Source organism: Trichechus manatus, unplaced genomic scaffold, assembly GCF_000243295.1.
Source record: "Trichechus manatus latirostris isolate Lorelei unplaced genomic scaffold, TriManLat1.0 scaffold00016, whole genome shotgun sequence".
NCBI lineage: Eukaryota > Metazoa > Chordata > Mammalia > Sirenia > Trichechidae > Trichechus > Trichechus manatus.
In genome coordinates, this window is record NW_004443952.1 from 23,338,056 (window position 1) to 23,362,833 (window position 24,778).

A 24,778-nucleotide genomic window follows, 5' to 3' on the forward strand; every position below is an offset into this window, starting at 1 on the left:
GAGCCTGGAGATGTGGAAGACATCAAACATCTCCCATCACCCTGGCTCCCTGGTGTCACCCGCAAGGGCCAGCTCACTGGACAGCCAGGGTCAGGGGGGACGTGGAGGGGAGCATCAAGACAGCAAGTGCAGGAAGATGAGGAGGTCAGGCCAGCCCATCCTCCCTTTTCTCTACCCCTGTCTCCCTGGCCTTGCTAACAGGACCCTGGGAACTGAGGTCTACCCTGTCCCTGGTTGCAGCCCTGGCTGGTGTATGAGGGAGTAGAAGGGAGCCCAAGGACGTGACAAGCTAGACCACCAGGACTGGGTGAATGTTGGGGGTAGTTACTGTTGTTCGCAAGCCCCTCCTGGGTGCTCAGTGATTTTGCCCCATGTTATAGATGAGCAAACAGCACCAGCACTCATGCCACACAGCTCTAAGGAACCAAGCCCAACCCTGAACGTGGGACTCAGGATCATTGCTCTTAACCATGATTAATGCCCCTGCTGATCATCAGAAGCCTTGTGCTGTGCAGAGTTGCTCACAGGGTCATGGTAAATGATAACACAGAGACTGGGAACACAGAAGGTAGCAACTCCAAAGAGAGGCAAAAACAAGGCAGACTTCCTGGAGGAGATGAGGTCAGAAGTGAATCATGGGAATTGGCACGGTGAGAAGAGCGTGGCTGACCAGTGGGCAGCGTGAGCAAAGATGTGTCCTGCCAGGCCCTATGGGTGGATGAGTTGGACTGTAAAGTGTGGGGAAGGGGGCGGTTGACCATGAAGGAAGGACATGGAGCTTAAGCTTCAGGGTCCCATGGTGATAGGAACTGTAGGCGTTTTGTACGTGCAGTTTGTATTCTAAGAATACAAAAGCCACAGATGAGCAATAGCCAACAAAGGACTATGGCATTTTCCAAACCTCTGTAGGTAATAAAACTAAAAAGTAAAACTAAAGTAAAAGAAAAAATCCAAATGTAACGAGTTTTGACAATCTAAAACAAAAACCTCAAACTTGAATCTAAAAAAAATAAATAATTCAGTCGAATCAAAAGATAGACCAAAACAAAACCAAACAACTGTAGCAAATATGGTAGGCCAAGGATGATGATAGAGAACCCAGCTGAGTAGGCACATCATGGAAGAGGAAATTCAACTTATGGGAAAATATGTGGGGAAACGAGGGCCTTGTTATTATCCAAAGAAACGGAATTTAAACCAAGAGATACCATCTCCCATCACTCTTCCATCAACAAGGTAGTTTGGTTTTTGTTTTTCATGGTAATACCTAGTGCAGTTCAAGGGCAGTTTCTTTGGGTGCTGCTGGGGCAGGGGTGTGAGTATGAGTGTGTGTGTGCGTGTGCGTGTGTGTGTGTGTGTGTGATGTGCTTCTTCTGGAAAACTACCTGACAAAATGGATGAAGAAGCTATCCTTACGTTCTGGCCCTACTAGTAAGTAGACATCAGAATGAAATGACATTTAAAATGGAAAAAGATTCATATCTAAAGCTGCTCATCAGAAACTAATTGATTACAGTGGAAACCTAAATGCCCAGCAACCATGGTAAGACTGGGAGTCAAGAATTATGACCCAGTTCCCGGGAGGAACAAAAAGCATGAACATATCCTGAAAAATAAAGTCCAATGAAAGAAAACAAGATAAAACAGAAAAACAGTATGATTCACCACTATCTTGAATAGCAAGTGGTCATTTTACTTTTTCAACCATGCAAATGTATAATCTGTTGAATTAAAAAGCACAACAATGATCCCTGGTTTGTACTCTGACATGTCGGTAATGAGGAGGTGGGAGGGGCCAGGAGGCAGTACGGGTATGGGAAGTTAATAACTTTTTATATTCATTACATGTCAAAATAATAATCTTTTTACTTTTTAAATACTGGTTACTCAAAAGTTCCACCACTTGTCTGTCAGTTTGTCATACTGTGGTGGCTTTCATGTTGCTATGATGCTGGAAGCTATGCCACTGTTATTCAGATAGCAGCAGGGTCACCCACGGTCGACAGGTTTCAGCAGAGCTTCCAAACTAAGACAGACTAGGAAGAAGAACCTGGCAATCTTCTTCTAAAGGAATTGGCCAGTGAAAACATTATGAATAGCAGTGGAACATTGTCTGATATAAAGCCAGAAGATGAGCCCCTCAGGTTGGTAGATACTCAAAATACTACTGGGAAAAAGCTGCCTCCTCAAAGTAGAGTCTACCTTAATGATGTGGATGGAGTAAAACTTCAGGACCTTGATTTGCTGATGTGGCATGACTCAGAATAAGAAGAAACAGCTGCAAACATCCATTAGTAATTGGAATGTGGAATGTACAAAATATGAAACTAGGAAAATAGGAAGTTGTCAAAAATGAAATGGAATGCTTGTAGATCAATATCCTAGGCATTGGTGAGCTGAAATGGACTGGTACTGGCCATTTTGAATCATGCAATTATATGGTCTACTATGCTGGAAATGCCAAATTAAAGAGGAATGGTGTCACATTCATTGTCAAAAAGTACATTTCAGATCTATCCTGAAGTACAAAGCAGTCAGTGATAGGATAATATCCATATACCTACAAGGAATACCAGTTAATACAACTATTATTCAAATTTATGCACCAACCACTAATGCCAGAGATGAAGAAATGGAAGATTTTTACCAACTTCTGCATTTGGAAATTGATCAAACATGCAGTCAGGATGCACTGGTGATAGAATGCCAAAGTTGGAAACCGAGAAGAAGGATCCGTAGTTGGAAAATATATCCTTGGTGACAGAAATGCTGCTGGAGATCACAAAATAGAATTTTGCAAGATCAATGGCCTATTCATCAGAAATACCTTTTTTCAACAACATAAAAGTGACTTACACATGGACCATGCCAGATGGAATACACAGGAATCAAATCAACTACATCTGTAGTTGGAGACAATGATGAGAAGATAGAGAAGCTCAATATCATCAGTCATAACAAGGCCAGGGGCTGGCTGACTGTGGAATAGACCATCAGTTGCTCATATGCAAGTTCAACTTGAAGCTGAAGATAATTAAAATAAGTCCACAAGAGCCAAAGTACAATCTTGAGTATATCCCACCTGAATTTAGAAACCATCTCAAGAATAGATTTGATCCATTGAACACTAATGACCGAAGACCAGACAAGTTGTGGAATGATATCAAGGACATCATACATGAAGAAAGCAAAAGATCATTAAAAGGACAAGAAAGAAAGAAAAGACCAAAATGGATGTCAGAAGAGACTCTGAAACTTGGTCTGAACATCGAGTAGCTAAAGCAAATAGAAGAAATGATGAAGTAAAAGAGCTGAACAGAAGATTTCAAAGGACAGCTTGAGAAGACAAAGTAAAGTATTTTAATGAAATGTGCAAAGACCTAGAGTTAGAAAACCAAAAGAGAAGGGCACGCTCAGCATTTCTCAACTGAAAGAACTGAAGAAAAAATTCAAACCTCAAGTTGCAATTTTGAAGGATTCTACGGGCAAAATGTTGAATGATGCAGGAAGTATCGAAAGAAGATGGAAAGGATACACAGAGTCAATGTACTAAAAAAAATTAGTTGGCATTCAACCATTTTAGAAGTTAGCATATGATCAAGAACCGACGGCCCTGAAGGAAGAAGTTCAAGCTGCACTGAAGGCACTGGTGATAAACAAGTCTCCAGGAATTGATGGAATACCATTGAGATGTTTCAACAAATGGATGCAACGCTGGATGCACCACACGTCTATGCTAAGAAATTTAGAAGACAGCTACCTGGCCAGCCGACTGGAAGAGATCCATATTTGTGCCCATTCCAAAGAAAAATGATCCAACAGAATGTGGAAATTATCAGACAGTATCATTAACATCCCACGTAACTAAAATTTTGCTGAAGATAATTAAAAAATGGTTGCAGCAGTATATCGACATGGAACTACCAGCACTTCAAGCCAGATTCAGAAGAGGACATGGAACAAGGAATATCATTGCTGATGTTAGATGGATCTTGGCTGAAAGCAGAGAATACCAGAAAGATATTTACCTGTGTTTTATTAACTATGCCAAGGCATTCAACTGTGTGGATCATAACAAATTGTGGGTAACATTAGGAAGAATGGGAATTCCAGAACACTTAATTGTGCTTGAGGAATGTGTACATAGACCAAGAGGCAGTTGCTCAAACAGAACAAGGGGATACTGCATGGTTTAAAATCAGGAAAAGTGTGCATCAGGGTGGTATCCTTTCACCATACTTATTCACTCTGTATGCTGAGCAAATAATTTGAAAAGCTGGACTATATGAAGAATATGGCATCAGGATTAGAGGAAGACTCATTAACAACCTGTGATATACAGAAGACACAACCTTGCTAGCTGAAAGTGAAGAGGACTTGAAGCACTTACTGACGAAGATCAAAGACTACAGCCTTCAGTGTGGATTACATCTCAACATAAAGAAAACATAAATCCTCACAACTTGACCAATAAGCAACATCACGATAAACAGAGAACAGATGAAAGTTGTAGAGGATTTCATTTCACGTAGATCCATAATCAATGCCCATGGAAGCAGCAGTCAAGAAATCAAATGATGTATTGCACTGGGCACATCTGCTGCAAAAGACCTCTTTAAAGTGTTGAAAAGCAAAGATGTCACTTTGAGAACTAAGGTGCATCTGACCCAAGCCATGGTATTTTCATTGCCTCATACGCATGCAAAAGCTGGACAGTTAATAAGGAAGACCAAGGAAGAATTGATGGCTTTGAATTATGGTATTGGAGAAGAATATCGAATATATACCATGGACTACCAGAAGATTGAGCAAACCTGTCTTGGAAGAAGTACAGCCAGAATGCTCCTTAGAAGTTAGGATATTGAGACGTCATCTCATATACTTTGGACATGTTATCAGGAGGGACCAGTCCCTGGAGAAGGACATCATGCTTGGTAAAGTGAAGGTCAGCAAAAAAGAGGAAAGCCTTCAATGAGATGGGTTGACATAGTGGCTGCAACAGTGGACTCAAACATAGCAACAAGTGTGAAGATGACACAGGACTGGGCAGTGTTTCATTCTGGGGTACATAGGGTGGCTATGAGTCAGAACTGACTCAATGGCACCTAACAACAACAACACTCAAGAGTTTAAAATTACACATGCAGCTTTCATTGTATTTCTGCTGTCAATCTTCTTGGTTACCTCCAGGTTGTCGCTGTTTTCTGAGGTTTAGGGACCCCAGTGTGTGGGAACGGTTGAGTGGCCCATTTTGGACTGAATCCACAGGATACACAACACATAGTAAATACTCAAGAAATACTTGTTGAATAAAATAATAAATTTAATTTAGATGATTTCTTTTCTTAAAATCCATTCTTCTCTCACAGGTTAAAGAGGCAAAGCTATTCTAGGTCTGTGAGTCCCGGAATACCGATGAACCATAGTGGCCATTTCAGGTGATGTCCTCTTGACCAGAACTAACAGGTACAGGCAGAAAAAGAGCAGCTTGGAACCCAACTACTTGACGAAGACCTCCTGCCATGGGGACAAAAATCATTAATGTGCAGTGTTAGAGTCCACCCCTCCCTCTGCTCCTAGAGGTGCAAAGGTGGTTCTTTGGAAAAGGAGAAGGGCACTGTGTGGCCAGGTCTGGGAGAGAAGGGAACTTAGGAAAGGAGCTTTCCAGGAGCAAGTGGAAGAAAAAGCAGGAGTAACATGTCATGGAAGTGGGTACAGTGGTCTCCCAAGTGGGGCAGCCCCTGGAGGCCCAGGACAATTCACTGGTGTGTAGGGAGAAATTATTGGAACTACCATTTTTAAAATGCTTAAATCTAACTCCTCCCTTGGTCACGTATCAGATGGTCATGGGCCACATGTGGTGCTAGTGAGGGACCCAGAGGGGGCAGGGAAACCCACCACTCAAAAGGGTCAGCAGGCCAGACTCCTCACCAAGCTTTTGAATTGCTTTCTGTGCTTTGCAATATTGTGTAATTAACATGGACCAATTCTGCAGATTTCAGATAACTTTATCTATTTTAACTAAACTAATTCTCACCAGATGGACTTGAGGGCTAAAAATTCTTGCAGAAAAACCACAAATGGAAGATAATTCAAAGAATCCAAGCTCAAGTGAACACAATGAAAATGGCAGAGCTGATACTTCTCCTGCTTCTTATATATGCGTTTGTTCTACCACACGATGAAGGAAAAAAAAGAGACAACTTAAGGAGTCCTGGTTGAACCAGACAAGAAGCCTACTTAACAGAAGACTTTCTGAAATATGAATTTTTATCAACCATTGTTAATCATAAACCTTTCAGCAAGAGTATATTTTGCCTTGGGATATTACCTAATGAGATGAAGCTATCATTATTAGCTTCCAGAACATGACTGCAATTCATTTTTTTCCAGGTAATCATGTTCTTTTCAATTCAAGATTTTACAAAAATTTTCTAACTTCATTTCTAGATTTTTAGAAGCCTCTTTTAAGGATTCCTACACATACACACACAGACACACGAAGTTTTAGAGAAAACTAAGTATTACCACAGATGAATGGAGGGACTGCTTTGGCTACAATTAAAAAAAAAAAAAAGATACCATGAAATCATCTTTAAACTAAACAACAGTTTAGCTCAACGGTAAAGAATGCTTGCCTTGAGCAGTGCACTCTTAAAGAATTATCTATATGAAAGGGGAGTGGGGGAAGAGGGAGAAGTACTCTCTAGCAAGTAGTCACTTTGTGTTTCTAGAAATGGGAAAAGTGGCACCGAATGTGGGTGAAGTTTGCACAGCATTACTGATTTAACTGATGTCAATAAGCTGTACATAAGGAAAAAGGATGAATAGGCTAATGCTAGGTTGTGTAAGTGGTTTTGCAACAGTAACAACCAAAAAAAAAAGGGGGGGGAGATGCTGATATTAATTAGACATAAGCAATCACTTCATGAAATTAGCTCTCTTGATTTGGGGGCTTAGGGCCATGGTCTCATGGGACAATCCAGTTGATTGACATAATATAGTTCTTAAAATTTATGTTCTACCTCCCAGTGTGGTGAGTAGTGTCTGGAGTCTTAAAAGCTTACAAGTGGCCATCTGAGATACAACTATTTTTCTTCATTCATCTGGAACAAAAGGGAAAGGAAGAAACCCAAGAATCAGAGAAGGGGTTGGACTACAGGGCTAATTATCTACATAAGCCGCTGCCTCCTCCACCTTGAGACCAGAAGTGGATGGTGCCCGGCTACCACTACTGAATATTCTGATCAGGAATACAATAGATGAATCCTGATAAAAAGGGAGAAAAATGTGGAACAGAACTTTGAATTCTTAAATAATCCAGATTTAGTGGACCTATTGAGGCTGGAGAAGTCCCCAAGACAATGGCCCAGAGTTGCTCTTCAAATCTTGAATTGAAACTATCCCCTGAAGTCACCTTTAAACTAAGTAACAGTTTAGCTGAAGGAGTAAAGATTGTCACCCTTGAGTATTTAAAAAAAATTTTTTTATATAAGACTAAAGGGTCAACTGCTGTTTTAAAGCATAGGTGAGAAGGTTGCAGGACAGGGAGATTAAGTAAATAGAAGTGAAACAAGTAGAACAGAAATAACGAGAATGTTGACACAACGTGAAGAATGTAACCAATGTCGCTGATCATTATGTCTAGAAACTGTGGAATGGGAGCAGGTTTTGCTGTGTATGTTTTCACCAAAAATAAAATAAAATAATTTAAAAAAGGAATTATCTACATAAGATCCAAGTGGCAACAGTAAAATAGAGAAGTTTAGGGAACAGAAAGTTGAAGTTAATGGTGGTGGAACAATATTAGATACATTGTTAGACATAGCGAGAATGACTACAGAATGCAAAGAATGTAACAAATGTCATTTGAGCTGTACATGTAGAAAATGTTGAATGGGTGTATGTTTTTTTGTATGTATTTTCACCAAAAATAAAATTTTTTTAATTAAAAATTTTCAAATAAAAATCTGAGTATGAAAAGAAAAAAAGGGGTAAAAAGGATTCCAGGGTAAGTTTGCAAAGGAAAAACCATATATGAAAACTATTCACTGCATTCTTCATAGGCAATACAACATCAGAGAAAGCAGTTGAAGTGGGGGTTGGAGAGCTCGTTGGCCTCCCTCAGCCTCTATCCTCACACATCAGTCCCTGAGGCCGAGTTCATTTTAAGATGCTGAAACTGAGGCCTAGAAAAAGGAAAGGCTTTATACTCAGGATCATGCAAGAAGTCAAGGGTAGATTAAAGATGAAAACGTAGCCCTTGTGATTTTATTCAGTGTGAAACAGGAAGCCACTGGAGAATATTAAGCAAGAGCCTAACTTGATTTGATTAGGTTTTTAAAAGCTCGTTTTGGCTGCTGTGTGAAGAATGGATTATAGAGGTTTCCGGATGGAATAGTTTGAGACCAGGGAGAGCAAATCATTAGTAGAGAACCATTAAGAGAGAACAGCTCAGAAGACTGTTATGTTCCAGTGGTCCAGACGAGAGATGATTGGTTAGGACTAGAATGGACAGTGGAGACAGAAGGGATGGATTTGGTCTTATTTTAGAGGCAAAGCCAACAAGACTATTAATGAACTGAGCATTAGGTGTAAGGGAAAAGGAGATGTTAAGGATGATGTCAAGGTTTTGGCTTTAGCAAATGGGTGATGGACAGAGGAGGTGTGGAGGTGGGAATGGTGGTGGTGGAGGGGAAGGGAGAGAACACCAAGGGTGCTGTTTAGGAATATAAGTTTGAAGTCCCTATTGGACATCAAAATGGAGATGTCATTTAGGGAATTGAATGTATGCGTCTTAAGCTCAGGAGAGAGGTTGAGTGGAAGATAGACATTTGGAGGTTATCAGCATCCAAATGGATTTAAGACTGTAAGATGGAATGAGATCCCCTAGAGAGTGTAACTAGAGAAAACAGGGCAACAAGATGTAAGCCCTGGGGTACTCCAACTTGTAGAAAGAAAGCAAAGGAGAATAATCTAGCAAAGGAACCAGACTGAGAGGGTATGGATACATGACTTAAGAAAACCAGTGACTGATTCCTTATTAAAGCAGGATGACAAAGTTAGTTGTGGTGATTAAGTTAAAAGAGAGAGCTCTGGCAAACACACCTAGCAACAGGACAGGGTTTACAGTAAGTGCTTAATAATGTTTACTGAATTTCAATGGCTCTGGGACTCTCGAGATGGCCAGAGACTTCCCTCTGCCCTGCTGGTTGCGTCCTTGTGGCATCTAGACAGACTTCACGAGTGATTTGAATGATCAGAAACCTTATGCTTGAGAATAAGTATTGGGTCCTCTCAGCAATGAGGAGCCCTGATGGTGCAGTGGTTAAGCGCTAAACTGCTAACCGAAAGGTCAGTGGTTTGAACCCACCAGCTGCTCCGTGGGAGAAAGATGTTGCTGTCTGATTCCGTAAAGATTACAGCCTTGGAAACCCTATGGGGCAGTTCTACTCTGTCCTATAGGGTCGCTATGAGTGGGAATCAACTCCACAACAATGGGTTTGTTTTTGTTTTTTTTTTTCAGCATTTCGGCCCTCCTGGGGATGGTCTTAACCAGCCCCCCACACCCTGTACCTCTACATTCCAAATGGCTCACCCTCCTGAAACCTGCCCTGGGCTAGCCTAGTCCCACACCTTTGCTCTTGGAGCCCCCACCTTCCATCTCTGCCTCTCTCAGCCAGGCAGCTTTCCTGGTCACCTCACCAATGTCAGAGGGAACCTATACGTCTTCATTGTGATCACTGCCCAGGCCAGTTCTGATCCATCCCTCACCCCCCTGGCCATGGGGGAGATAGCTTGATTTGTGCCTGCTGGCCCTACCAGATTGGTGGCCAGGATCATAGGTTTTCTTTTCTTCCCATCAACCATAATGCCTTGAAAGGAGGAAGCAATGAGGATCTTGTTGAGATGAAGGCCCCACTTAGTTTCAGAGAAAAATCTGGTCTGACTCTCCTGATTTAGAAATTTTACCACCTTTTTCAGTGACAGAAAGTTCTACCTAGTTGTCAAACTAAGTGGTTCTGCCATGTAACTCCCAAGTCTGCCTCCCCACCCTGGGCAGTGGAAGGCATTATTGGATAAAGTTTGTTCAACAGAACTTTTCTTTAGTTTTTGGTCTTTCTTTGCCAAGGGAGTGAAGTAGTCCTGAGACTCCATGGAGAGCCCAGGTGGGCCATCCCACAGGTGGCCAGTGCTGTCTGCCACCTGCAGGTACAGTGCCTGTGCCATTCCATCTCATCACAGGGGACAGCAGCTGGTCAGCCTGGGCCTTTCTTCTAGGGGAGATGGCCTGGCCTGGCCTTGGAGCAGGTGTTGGGGCCTGTGTCAGCTCCCTGAGCACGTCAGAAGAATCTGGGTAGACTCTTGGGAGCCATGCCCTTTCGGTTTTCTGAGCATGATGAGGCTGGGGTTGTTGATCAGAGTCTGCAGCAGGAGCCACCTCGTCCTGGACCGAGCTGAGACTCGGGGACCTAAGACAGAATTGGTGCAGATAGACTGGGGTGAGGCTATTGGAAAAGCGTAGCAGAATGAGCTGGACTGGGACTCCTAGGGACATGGAGGAGGTCACACTAGGACGTGAGGTTGCCCGGCAGAGTTGTGTATCTGGAGTGTTTGGGATCAGTAACGAAGACATTCCAGGTGAGTGTCCACAGACAAGAGACAGGGCCCACTGGTGGGTATCCCAGGAGAAAGTAAAGCATAGTAATGGGGGTGGGAGTAGACACTATGGATCCCTGAGGAAGCAGAAGTTGGTGGCCCAGAGAGCCGTGGTGAGCAACGGGCAAAACAAACAAACTTGAGCCCCATCTTGGAGTGTGTCTGGTGTGTGGCTTGGCATGTGGGTTGGGGCCCGGCCCCAGGCAAATGGGGAGTGGAGGACTCAGCTAGCAGAACTATAGCTCAGTTCCAGGAACAAGGAAACAGACCAGTTAGCACGACAAGGACAGAGGCCTGAGTGGGTTCCACAGCCAGGCTGACTGGGAGTTAAGCCCCCTGAGCATCCAAGTAGAAGGGTTCCCAGAGTGTGGAGTGGGGGAACAGGGGGCAGGGAAGGTGGTACCTAGGGCATCTCAGAGACCCCAGTGAGGTATTAGGTATTTATTTCCTACTATCCAACCCCAATATAGCTCTAAGCACTAGAATTTACCTGCTGATTGGTTTAGGCACCAGTATTTGATGGCCTGCTGCAGCTTCCTCTCCTTGTGACCTGTCATCAGGATGTGACAGAAGCTGACGAGCACAGGGTTGGTGTGATAATGGTCCACATAGAGCATGCCAATCCATGCTCTGAACCCTGGAAGCCAGAAGGGACTTCAGGCCAGGCAGTAATTCTTCCCTGTCCCCTGGCCAGACTTCCCAGGGTGGCCTAGTTTGTGCTTTTCATGACATAACCATAGTGTCAGTCTGTGGCCAGATGAAGCCCATGTGTTTATTGGGAAACTTAGAAAACGAGGTATAAAGAGTTGGAAGTATTCTTAAAGGTTATATTCCAATCCTTACATTTTATGGGGAACCTGAAACTCAGAGGGGCTAGGACCACTGTGGCTTATAAAGAGAAGGCACTTAGTGCATATATTGGATGAATGAGTGAATGGATGGACGTGGCTACAAATAGAACAAAAACTACTTTTGCTTCCTCAAAATGGCTTTGATTACAGAATATGTCAACTAAGTAGACTAGTTTCTTAACTAAATAAATTTCTAACTAACAATACTAATCATTCCAGATGTGTTCTTTGTCAGTGTCTCTATGCAAAAAATTTCAAGCAACTTATTCATAATTCGGAGTCCCTGGGTATCGTAAATGGGTAGCCCTCGTGGTGCAGTGGTTAAAGCACTCAGCTGTGAACCAAAAGGTTGGTGGTTTGAAACCACCAGCCCGTGGCTCCACGAGAGAAAGATGTAGCAGGCTGCTTCCATAAAGATTTACAGCCTTGGAAACCCTATGGGACTGTTATACTCTGTCCTGTGAGGTCACCGTGAGTTGGAATCAACTCCATGGCAGTGGGTTTGGTTTTGGTGGGTGGCACAAATGGTTAAGCGCTGAGCTACTAACTGAAAGGCTGGCAGTTTGAATCTGCCCACAGGCGCCTCAGAAGAAAGGCCTGGGGATCTACTTCCAAAAAAATCAGCCATTGAAAACCCTATGGAGCAGTTCTACTTTAACACACATGCGGTTGCCATGAGTCAGAATTGACTTGATGGCAACTGGTTTGGCTTTTGGTTTTTATTCATAAATTAACTTCCAACTGTTCAGACAGCATCTGACTGCCTCTTACTGCCCTGCTGTTATACCTCAAAGATCTGTCAAATATGCAGGACTTCTCCACCTCACCCCTGGGCTGGGAATGCTTTTACTGCTCAGCTTGATAGCCTCGATCAGAAGATGCACTCCGAGGATAAGGGAAGGATGTGAACTCAGGGCCTCCCAGGCAACTTCCACACAGTTGGCAAAAACAGCCCTGCCCAGAGGCAGGGCCCTCAGGGCTGGCCACCTACCCATGTCTGCTTTCTCGTAGCCATTCTGCATGATGGTCCTGTCGATGCGCGCAATCAACCAAGTGCCCAGGATGCAGGTGATCAACAGCCTGGAGATGCACGCGCCCAGGCCCAGCAGCACGTTGTAGAAGAACAGGAAGTAGTTGAAGTTGTGGAATGCTTTTCTGCAAATGGAAGCCAGCCCAAGGGCAGTGTCCTTTCAGCAAGGCAAGGTGGCTAGGGAGGCCGGCCCTGTAGCCTCCCAGACTCAGCAACAGATCCCGTCTCTTAGCTTTGTGACGTTGTGCTATAAGTGGACATTGATTGCACCTACCCCACAGCACTGGCATGAGGGTGGGCTCTGATGCGGTGGACAGGGCACTGCGCCAAGTGCAGGACGAATGTGAGTGGCGATTGTAATTGTTTCCGGTGGTATTTGTGTTTTGAGGTTTCCTGTATAAGAAATCTCCCATGGCTACTGCTGGTTTTGTGGTCGTGGCAGAGGTTGAGGCTTTCCCACTGACTGTTCCAACAGTGACCTGCCTCCAGCTGGGACTGTTCCATCATCCTCCAGCGTGAACTTCCCAAATCACCGCCTGATAGCGTGGTTCCCCACTGGCTATGGGATAAAGTCCAAAGTTCTCATCCTGATTTTCTAGGCCCTCTCTGATAGGACCCTTTTTTGGCCTTGTCACCTTGTCCCGTCTCCCTGCCCCTTACCTGCTCAGGCCACTGCATGGCACCATATTGGATTACTCACTCTTCTCCTAAGACGTTCTGCCCTTTTGCTCTTCCCTGCCTCCATCCCGTAGTTACAGCTGCCAGTATGTCCGCTCTCTATCTCTACCTGCAGAAACCCTACCCAACCTACTGCCCTCACCTCCAACATACCATCTGCAATTGAATTAATCACTCCTGCTTCTAGGTGGCACAAACGGTTTGCACTCGACTGCTAACCTATAGGCTGGCAGTTTGCACACATCCAGTGGCACTGCGGAAGAAAGACCTGGTGATCTGCTTCCATAAAAATTACAGCTAAGAAAACTCCATGGAGCAGTTGTATTCTGTAACACATGGGGTCATCATGAGTTAGAACTGATTTGATGGCAACAGGTTTGGGTTTTTTGTTTTTGTTTTTTGGGTTTTTTTTTGCCTTTTCTCTGCCATCCCCAGCCTCTCCCCCTCCATTATTCATATTTCTTCTAATTATTTTGCATCCTCCGGATTCTACTCTGTTTATGTGTCTGTCTTCTCCAGTGGACTGTGTTTTCTCAAAGGCAGGTTGTATAGGGATTCTCTCTTTACCCTCAGTGCCCATGTTGTTTCCCCAATCAGTGAATGATTTTGGATAAATGAATTAGGAATATTACCATGTACCAGACACTATTGTTCTAAGAACTTTTCATATTTAATACATGTCATCCTCATAGCACTTCTTTGATGTATGTACAATTATTTGTAATTTGGGCAGACAGGTTCATAGATGTTTAGCAAGGTCATCTAAGGTCACACAGCTAATAAGTGGGGGAGTCAGGATTTGGACCCAGGCAGTTTGGCTCCAGAGCCTGTCTGCTGAACTGCTGCACTGAAACCCCTCCCAGAAAGCCTGCCCAGGAACCTGCAGAGGGTGAGGAGGCAGGACCAGAGACAGCCGAGGTAGAAGCCCTGCAATTCCCCCACTTCCTCCCCTTCCCCTCACCTGTTGTTGAGAGCCAAGGGCTTCTGCTTGTCAGCTGTGCCCATCTTTGGCTGCAGGAAGAAGCTGGCGGCAATCCACACTTGCAGGATCATGAGACCCACGACGACAGCTATGGTGAGGCTGAAACATAGGGAGGGACCATCCTGAGGTCACCCATCATCCTGAGGTGGCCATTTCACTCTCCCTCAGGCCCTTCTTGGGTCCTCCAGTAACAGAGGAGAGAGATGCCACCTGCCCACCAGACCAACAGTAACACAGGCTCTGTGCTTTGTGCTTACAAAGCCCTCACATGCCCATTGTGCAGATGAGAAAGCTGAGGCTCACCAAGGAGAAATGGTTGGGTCTTCCGGCTCTAAATCACAACCCATTATTCCAGGATTTAATTGATGTCCTCTTTGGTCAGGGGTAGAGCCCTAGTGGTGCAGTGGTTAAGAGCTATGGCTACCAACCAAAAGGTCAGCAGTTCGACTCCACTAGCTGCTCCTTGGAAACCCTATGGGGCAGTTCTTTTCTGTCCTATGGGGTCCCTGTAAGTTGGAATCGACTCAACGGCAATGGGTTTTTTTTTTTTTTGGTTTTGGTCAGGGGTGGCAGCTGGGGTAAGTGGTTTAACAGCTGGGAATCAAAGAAAAGAATGAGATTTTTAGAAGTGCCTGAGAAGGCCACAAAAGACTGGCAGGGCAGCCAAGGGACTCGAAGCAAGTATGGAACAAGAGGAGCTCAGAGGAAGGAGGACCCCGGAGATCACCGCATCCAATATTTGCATCTCCTGAGTGGCAGTGTAGGGTAGTGGTTAGAACACAGGCTTAGGTGCCAGACTGCCTGCCTCCAAATCCTGGTTCTTCCCCTTCCTGGGACAAATTGCTTACCTGCCCTACGCGTCTGTTTCCTCACCTGTGAACAGAGGCTAACATAGCACCAACCTCATAGGGCTGTTAAGAGAGTAGGTAATGCTGAATGATGTTAGCGTTCACTTTTATCTGCCATGTGGGTAAACTGAGGCTCAGAGAGGGGAGACTACTTACATAAAGTCACACAGCAAGGCAGTATCTGATCCAAAATCAGAGCTCAGATTCCCTGACTTGTTCTAGCATACTCTCCTGTCTTTCACTTCACCTCCCTAACCTCAATTTTCCCAGCTGTAAAATGGACATACGTGTCTCCCCCAACACAGTTGTGAGGACCCCATGGAATGGTGAGTGAGGAAGCAGTTTGTAAACTGTAAGCTTCCCTTTCCCAGTGAGTTGCTATGATGAACCACTCCTGGTTAGAGCCAAGACCACAGGCCAGGGTTTGTGGAGAGCCCAGCAGGGAAGGGATGCTTTCTGGAGAATGGCTAAAGGGGCCCACCAGCTCCTAGGACCTGGGCAACGACAGGCAGCCACCAGCACTCACGTCCCGATGCCTAGGCCTTGCAGCATCTCCAGGCCCTTGTTGTGCATGATGGGCAACACCAGGCCGTACATGACCATCATGCCGCACAAGCTGTGTACCACGTGCATGATGAGGTAGCCTGCGGGCAGAGAGAGTGGTGGTCACTCAGGGCCCTCCATCCATGATCTGTCCCTGCATGCTCCCCCCTGTACACTACCCTCTACCTCCTCCCCATCACAGGCCATGCAGTCTCCTGCCCTGGCCTGTTTGCTTATGGCATTTCTTCTGCCTGGCATGACGCCCCTTTCTTCCTCTGATCTTCTACTCACCTTGCCAGCTTCGGTTCTAATATCAACTCCTCTGTCAGGCATCCGAACCCTGGCCTAGATGTGGATAGGCACTTCCTCCTCTGGGTCATCACCGCCCCTAGCACATAGGGCCCCGTGGGCTCAGGAGAGGTGGGATGATGACCTATTTGAATGTGTGTTTCTTCCTCTGTACTGAAAGCCCCCAAAGTGCAGGGGCTAGGGCTACATCTGACTTCTCCATTCTCCCCCTACCCATAGCCAGGGCTCTGCAGGTGCCCAGGAGTTGTGTGCTGACTGAACGGGTCCAGTAATAGCACTTACCCCACAGAATATAGGCTATTTGCCACCCAGAATACCTTGCTATGGCCACCTGAGATTTAAAAAGAAAAGGGAAGTTATGTTAATGGTGGTGGAATGAGATTTGGAAAAGGATAGCAAGTATGGTCGCACAACTTGAAGGATGTAATCAATGTCACTGAATTGTACGTGTAGAAAGTTGAGGTGGCATATGTTTTGTTAAGTATATTTTTACCACAATAAAATTTGAAATAAAGCAAAACTGAAGCAAAAAGAAGAAAAGAGGATTCTAGAGAGGAGCAAAGCTTCTGTTATCTCTAACACATCTGCCCAGCATTCTTGTGTCATTTGCAGTTCATCCACCAGCCCAGGGAAGCAGGTATGGTGATTGTCCTCATTTAATAGAGGAGGAAACCGAACGGCTAGCTGGAGAATGGGACTTGCCCTGAGTCACACAGCAGCTGGCAGGACTGGAATTGAGGAGTTTGGACTCCCAGCCTGGGCCTCTGCCTCCAGCACTGCCCTGGCCCTGGTACAGGAGAGCAGGGGTTGGCATACTGCCTCATCTGGGAATGGAGCGAGGCCTCTGCAGACTTACCACACTCTCTGAAGAGGAAGGGTTATGAAACGTCAAGGGAAGAAAGTTTTTGTTTCCTGACCACAACCTCTTTATGTGCTTTCTAGAGAAAAAGTGGAAAATTAAGTAATATTAGTAACTATGGCTCCTTATGTGTAATCAGAGTTCAAGAGATATCAACAAAAAGGCCCGTGGAGGGTGATGGCAGGCAGCGCAGCTGCTCTGTGTTGACCACAACTCATGGCCACCAGAGACTTCTGATTTCCCTTAAAAGTCTTAATCCAGCCACTTCAATCCCACTTTGTTGAAATAATATATTTTTAATAAAGTGGTGACAGTGACTGAATCTGATAGATAAGATTATGTGTGGCCTTTATTTTCTTCATTCTCTTATTTATAATTTCTAATTTTTCTGCAATGAATACGTGTTACTGTGTAGTAACATTTAAAAACAGAAAATCAGTTTTACTGATGGCATAACCTTATACCAACATGTTGTTGTTGGGTGTCACTGAGTCAATTTTTGATTCACAGAGACCCCATGTGATGAGTAGAACTGCCCCATAAGTTTTCCTAGGCTGTAATCTTTAGAGGAGCAGAGCCAGGTCTTTCTCCCACAGAGCTGCTGGGTGGATTCGAACAGCCAACCTTTCGGTTAGCAGCCGAATGCTTAACCATTGTGCCACCAGGGCTCCTTTATACCAACATAAAGGGAAATAAAAATGGGCAACAATTCCTTACAATCCCACCACTCCAACAAACAACTGCTTCCCTTTCCCATCTTCTAGTCCAGTCTTTGGCCCTATGCATAAGTCTTATGTTTACAGAGTTAATAGTCTACATTCACATCCGTGTCCACTTTTATTTCTCAAATTTTATCTCCAGCATTTTTCCAATTTGTTTTCAGTTTTCATGACCAAAGCTGATAATGGCAGATCTTGACACCCAATAGAGAGGCCTGGTGTGTACAGAAAATAACAAGGTCTCTGGGGTCAGAAAGACTTGCTCTGCTGCTAATTGCTTGAGCAAGTTATGTAATTGTGTTGAGTCTACATCCTCAGCTGTAAAAATGGACGTGAAGATACATATCCCTCGGGGTTATAGTGAAAATCAAATAAGGATTCTAAGCACAATGTCTAGCTCATAGTAGGAGCTCCATTGAGTAGGTTATTTTCTAGGTGGTTGTCCCTAGACCTTGCATATATTCCCTGAGCCCATACTGGGTACTGCAGGCACCATTCAGGAATTCTGAGAAAAGCCTGGCAGATGCTGAAGACACACCAGAGACTCTTACAGTCCTCTTACCTGTAACAGGACAAAATGTGGAACATATAGTTCACACATGTGAGGGCGGCAGGCAAAATAGTTGCCACCCAGACTCCTGAAATAGAAAAGGTTATATAAGAGGCCTCAGAAAATAAACCAGAAGCAGTATTTTAGAAACACTTCCCACATCAGAAAGGTCTGGGCAGAATATTTACATGAATAAAATGAGAAAATCAACAACGAGACAAACAATAAAAAAAAAACCAAACAATTACTGGGACTGAAAAATACAATAACTAAAATGAAAAATTCACAGGAGGAGCTCAACAGTAACTACTATGGAAGACAGTTTGGCGGTTCCTTAGAAAGTTCAACATAGAATTACCATATGACCCAGCAATTCCACTCCTAGGTATATACCCGAAAGACTTCATAGGAGGGGCTAAAATAGATACTTGAACACCAGTGTTCATTGCAGCATTATTCACAATAAAAAGGTGGAAATAACCCAAGTGTCCATCAACAGATGAATGAATAAACAAAATGTGGTATATACATACAATGGAATATTATTTAGCCATAAAGAGAGATGAAATTCTGATACATGCTACGACATAGATGAACCATGCTGAGAGAAGCAAGTGAGACTCAAGAGGACAAATATTGTATGTTCTCACCAATATGAAATATGTAGGATAGACAAGTGCATAGAGAAAAAAGTTTATTCGTGGTTACCAGGGGCTAGGGAGGGAGAGGTGGGGAGTTATTGCTTGATGGGTACTGAGTTTCTGTTTAAGATGATGACAACTATTTGGAAATGGTTAGTGGTAATGGTTGTAAACATGGTGAATGTAATTAATGTCACTGAATTGTACACTTAAAAGTGGTTAAAATGGGATCACAACAGAGGGTTCTGGAGAGAGCTGGAGAAGGATGTAGAACATATTTCTAACTCCCAAAAAAAAAGACCAGATTTACTGGCCTAAAGGAGACTGGAGAAACCCCGAGAGTATGGCCCCCAGACACCCTTTTAGCTCAGTGGTGAAGTTATCTCCGAGGTTCACCGTTCAGCCTGGGAGTGGACAGCCCCGTAAAACCAAACGAGACTAACGAGGTACAGTAGTCCAGTGACAAGGGCCAGAAGGCAGAAGGGACAAGGAAGCTGGTGATAGGGAACCCAAGGTTGAGTAAGGATATTGTTGATGTGTTGTGAGATGGTTAACCATTGTCATAGGGCAACATGTGTAGTAACTATTAAATGAGAAACTATTTAGTTCTGTAAGCCTTCATCTTAAGTGAGAATAACAGCACAATTGGAAGAGTGTAGTCAATGTCACTGAACTGTGCATGTAGAAATTTTTGAAATGGTGTATCTTTGGCTATGTGTATTTTCACCAAAAAAAAAGGTCGAGAAGTTAGAGGGTTGACATGTTGTGGGGTTGTTAACCAATGTCATAAAACAATATGTGTACTACTGTTTCGTGAGAAACTATTTGTTCTGTAAGTCTTCACCTGAAGTACAATAAAAAAAAATGGTTAAAATCGCAAATGTTTTGCTATATATATTTTACCACAATAAAATTTTTAAAAGTAATAAAATACCTAGAAATAAATTTAACAACAGAAGTACAATACTTATACACTGAAAACTATAAAATGTTGTGGAAAGAAATGAAAGAAGATGTAATAAATAAATGGAAAGACAACCCACAGAATGGGAGAAAATATTTGCAAATCATGTATCTGCTGAAGGGACTTGTATGTAGAATATATAAAGAACTCTTACAACCCAGTAATAAAAAGACTAATAACCCAATTTAAAGGGTTTTACCTTTGGTCACGCTGATCAGCTCTTGCACTTGCAGAATGACTGGGGTCAGTGTCCCTGTGTCATTCATGGAGCTGATGTAGTTTTCCAGCTCGACTTCAAACACGTCCAACTCATCTCTCACATACACAAAGATGCAGAATTCAATGACAATGAACTGGGGACACAGAGCAAAGGCTTCAAAGCATCACTTGAGTCCAGCTCGGTGTGTGAACAACATGCAGATCTCTCACAGGTTCAGAAGCCAGTCTCTCCCAGGCATTCGAAACTCTTCTGAGATTGACTCTGGACACTGGCTGTTCTGAACTGGATTGTGAGTTTTTGGAGATAGGAGTCACCCCGCACTCTGTTCTTCACCCCACAGCAAACAAGAGCAGGCCCTACAAAGTCTCAAGGAACTCTTCAAACATTAATGAATCAGAGTGAAATGAATGACTATCTTTGAGTAAGGGGTGACTCTGAGGATGATTCCAGCCATATCTCCCACTGCTCCACATCATGCATCTTGGGCAATAGCCAAATTGCTGCCTGTATACATCTTATGCTTGCCCACCCTCCTATATCCTAGCATAATGCCATTATGCCTCCTATCAACATGCCACCGCTTCCATAGCTCCTGCTGCCATCTTTCTCCACTAACCAAATCTTATTTATCTCTGAAAGTGGAGCTCAAATGCTATCACCTTCAGGCAGCTTCCCAATCTAGAATAATTTGCTGAACTTCGGGTGCACTCCCACCTTCTCTGTTTTCTGGTTTAGGAAGGCAGATACTTCATTCTATGTCTCCTTCACTTAGACTGTGAACGTCTCCCAAGCCAGGATTCTGCTGAATCCTATATGGGGGATTGTTTTTACTAGTAATGTTTACTTTGGTGGCCAAAGTGTCCTTGGAGTCAAGATGGTGGGGTCAAAGTATTCTACTTCTTTGATTGACAGAAATTCAATTATGACCCAACTTTTGAGGAACACGCTGCTTACATAGAAGGTTCCACAAGCCCCTGCCCCACCCCATTCATGAAACAGAAAAGGATTTTCTCAGGGCTACTCACAAGGTACAGGCAAATGAAAGCCAGCACAGTGGTTCCAATCATTCTGCTTGGGAACTGAAAGCAGGGGTCCCACTCATATATCCTAGTTTGGAACCAAGACTTTTTTCTCTCTCTGTGAATGAATAAACACCAAGAAAAGAGAGGCTCTGGTAGGTAAACAAATGCTAATTCATCTCAAAATAACACTATCTCCTTCTCTTCATCTTGCAACTTAAAGTAAGGAAAGAGTACTGGGAGTTGCACCACGGTTTTTCGTTTGTTCCTTTTCCCTAAGAACACTCAGTTTTATGCAGGGCAGCAATCATCAGACTAAAAGACTATAGCCCCTAATTTCTCTTGCAACTAAGAGTGACCAGACGAAGTTTAGGCCCATTAGATGTGAGCAGCAGTATTGTGTAGGACTTCGGGAAGCTGCTTTCATGGATCTGACACAGATCTGGGGGTCCCTTTGCCCTTCCTCCTTTCCTCTTTCCTGCTGTCTGAAATGAAGACATAGTGGCTGGTCCAGGCTGGAGCTCCAGAAGCCATCTGGACCATGTGATAGCCTTGAGGATGGAAACCACATATTATGATGTTGGAGCAGAAAGACAGACAGTCACTGAACTGCCATGGTAGACAGACCTGGGTTGTTATGAACTGTCTGCCTCCAAAGAGCTTTTACATGAGAAAGAAATACTTTTTTTTTTCTTATTTGTGTCACTATTATTTTGGGTTTTCTGCTATACGTAGACGAGTCTAATCCTAACCGAGGTACTGGCTTTTCCATTGAATCACTGTGTGACCTCGGATAAGGACATATCCCTTCTCTGAAACATATCCCAGTCTGCATAGTGGTAAACACAGAAGTCGTGGCACTTGTCCTCTTCTATCCATATCCTCTTCTATTGGTAAGAGCACCTACATTTTTCTTTGGGGAACTACCATTCCCCTACCCTCAATCCATGTAGTTAAGTGAGGCTGACGCCACTTCCTGGCTCCACTGGTGAACATGTGACCCAAGCTTAGCCAATCAGTTTACTCCACTCCCTTAGCCATGGTGATTGGTTCCAGGGTGTCATGTGATCCAATCTGACCCAGTGAAACTCTTTCCTGGAACTTCAGTTTTAATAATTGGGAAGGAAAATTTCTCTTTCCTCCAAGTTTGAAGCCAGGAGGGTATAAGCTTAGAGATTCTAAGGACCAGCATGTGGAGGAAGCTCACCTAACTTTTTAGGTCAACACAGAGAAAGGCAGAACTGAGAAGAGATGTAGAGAAAGAGACCTAATCTGATGGCATCCCCTAAGCCCCTGGATCCAGCTATACCTGCAACAGAACTTCCTCTAGACTTTTCAATTATGTGAGCCCATAAATTTCCTTTTTCTCTTTAAGCCAGTTTTAGTTGAGTTTCTGTCATTAGTGACACAACAGTCCTGACTAGTAGAGTGTCCCCCAGTCATCTTGGGGTCTGTCACATTGTCAGGGCTCATCAGTATCAGTGCAAAGACTGAGAGAAGAATGAGTATAACTGTGGCTTACTGCAGAGGGGACTTCCTCAGGAGCTGTTTGACATGCTCTGCCTGGTGAACTTCCAGGAAAGGCTTTTCTTCCTGTGAGAAAGGGAGAGAGGTATATGCTTTGGCTCACAAATTCTAGTTAAGGTTTTGTTCTCTGAGAGGAGCCATAGCCACAGATGGCAGAAATTTGGGCAAGAGTTGCTCTTCTTTTTTTAGACATTCACAGGCACCTGTCACATTTTGGAGAGGAACTGGGTCCAGTTTCCTGTTTACTAAGAGTTTGTTTTTACAAAATATCAGAGGTCTGGCTTCACTTTTCTCTTTACTGATTGCACCAAACACTGCTTTGTGGAATATTTTTTTCCCTTAGAGATTTGGTGATTTCCCACTATATTTCAAGCCATTGTTTGAAAATGAAGCCCCTCAAAATCCCAGTATTTTTACTTTTTATAAAGAGGAATTTATTTTGCTCATTTCTTATTTTTTCGTCATTAAAAAAAATGAAACCTTAATGGTTTGTTATGAAAAGTTTTCTCCAAGTGCAATGAGCATTCCACAGTCATCATCTATCTTGCTACATATATTTAAATGTGTAAAGTTCATATGCTATAAGATAAAATCTTATGTATCATGAACGTTGGGTAGAGTCCAAAAGTTCTGGTTAGAATCCTGTGATCGTTAAGGTTATGTGTCAACTTGGCTAGGCCATGATTCTCAGTGTTGGCAGTTATGTAGTCTGGCAGTGGTATGATGATGTGATCACGTTCATGATGAGATTTCATATAATGTGATCACCTCCGTGATGGGATTTTCTGTGAGTAGCCAATCAGTTAAAAGGAAGTTTCCTTGGGTGTGCTGCCTGCATCGAATACAAGCGGATTTTCTCACAAGGCTTGTGGGCTTTTGCTCACTCTGGATCCTGCAGCTGGCTCCTGTTCATCTGGCCTCTGGTTCTTGGGACTTGAGCTAGCAGCTTACCTGCCATCTTGCCTGCTGATCTTAGGATTCATTGGTCTTCACAGCCTGTGAGCAAGAGCCTTGCTGTCTGACCTGCTGACCTTGAGTTCACCAGCCCCTGTGGCTATGTGAATCAGGAGAAGCCTCCAGCCTGACCTACAGATTTGGAACGTCCCAGCCTCTACAACCGTGTGAGCCATTTCCTTGATGTAAATCTCTTTATATAGATGTTTACACATTTTACTGGTTTTGCTTCTCTAGAGAACCCAGCCTAAGACAAATTCTGACTGGCTACTAACTAACTGTGTGCCTCTGCCAAGTTACATCTCTACCCCTCAGGCCCCTCATTTATGAATGGAGAAAATAATAGTACCTACTTCCAATGCTGGACTATATGAAGAAGAATGGGGCATCAGGATTAGAAGAAGACTCATTAACAACCTGCATTATGCAGATGACACAACCTTCCTTGCTGAAAGTGAAGAGGACTCGAAGTACTGACTGATGAAGATCAAAGACTACAGCCTTCAGTATGGATCACACCTCCACATAAAGAAAACAAAAATCCTCACAACTGGACCAATAAGTAACATCATAATAAACAGAGAAAAGACTGAAGTTGTCAAGGGTTTCATTTTACTTGGATACACAATCAATGTCCACAGAAGCAGTAGTCAAGAAATCAAACGATGTATTGCATTGGGCAAATCTGCGGCAAATGATTTCTTTAAAGTGTTAAAAAGCAAAGATGTCACCTTGAAGACTAAGATGTGCCTGACCCAAGCCATGGTATTTTCAATCACCTCATATGCATGTGAAAGATGGACAATGAATAAGGAAGACCAAAGAAGAACTGACGTCTTTGAATTATGGTGTTGGAGAAGAATATTGAATACACCATGGACTGCCAGAAGAACAAACAAATCTGTCTTGGAAGAAGTACAGCCAGAATGCTCCTTAGAAGCGAGGATGGCGAGACTTCATCTCATGTACTTTGGACATGTTATTGGGAGGAACCAGCCCCAGAAGAAGGACATCATGCTTGGTAAAGTAGGGGGGTCAGCAAAAAAGAAGAAGACCCTCAACAAGATGGATTGACACAGTGCCTGCAACAGTGGGCTCAAGCATAATGATTGTGAAGATGGCTCGGGACTGGGCCGTGTTTCGTTCTGTTGTACATAGGGTCGCTATGAGTCAGAACCAACTTGACAGCACCTAACAATAACAACTTGCGAAGTTTACTCTGAGGATGAAATGAGATAATATCTAAAGCACTTGCACCATGCCTGCCCAGGACAGGTGCTCAATAAGTGATTCATATGTTGTTGTTAGGTGCCATCGAATTAGCTCCGACCCATAGCGACCCTATGTACAACAGAAGGGAACACTGCCCAGTCCTGTGCCAACCTCACAACCATTGCTATGCTTGAGCTCATTGTTGCAGCCACT

The 24,778-nt window shown here is 43.7% G+C and overlaps 1 protein-coding gene across 1 annotated transcript in view; it reads right to left on the reverse strand.

Moving 5' to 3' along the window:
• Positions 1 to 24,778, reverse strand: part of CCDC180 (coiled-coil domain containing 180) — a 116,133-nt gene that overhangs the window by 60,842 nt on the left and 30,513 nt on the right. The window contains 6 exon segments of the mRNA XM_023727333.1: positions 11,150 to 11,296; positions 12,502 to 12,665; positions 15,575 to 15,615; positions 15,617 to 15,692; positions 16,183 to 16,231; positions 19,833 to 19,986. Coding sequence (XP_023583101.1) covers positions 11,150 to 11,296; positions 12,502 to 12,665; positions 15,575 to 15,615; positions 15,617 to 15,692; positions 16,183 to 16,231; positions 19,833 to 19,986 — 631 coding nt within the window.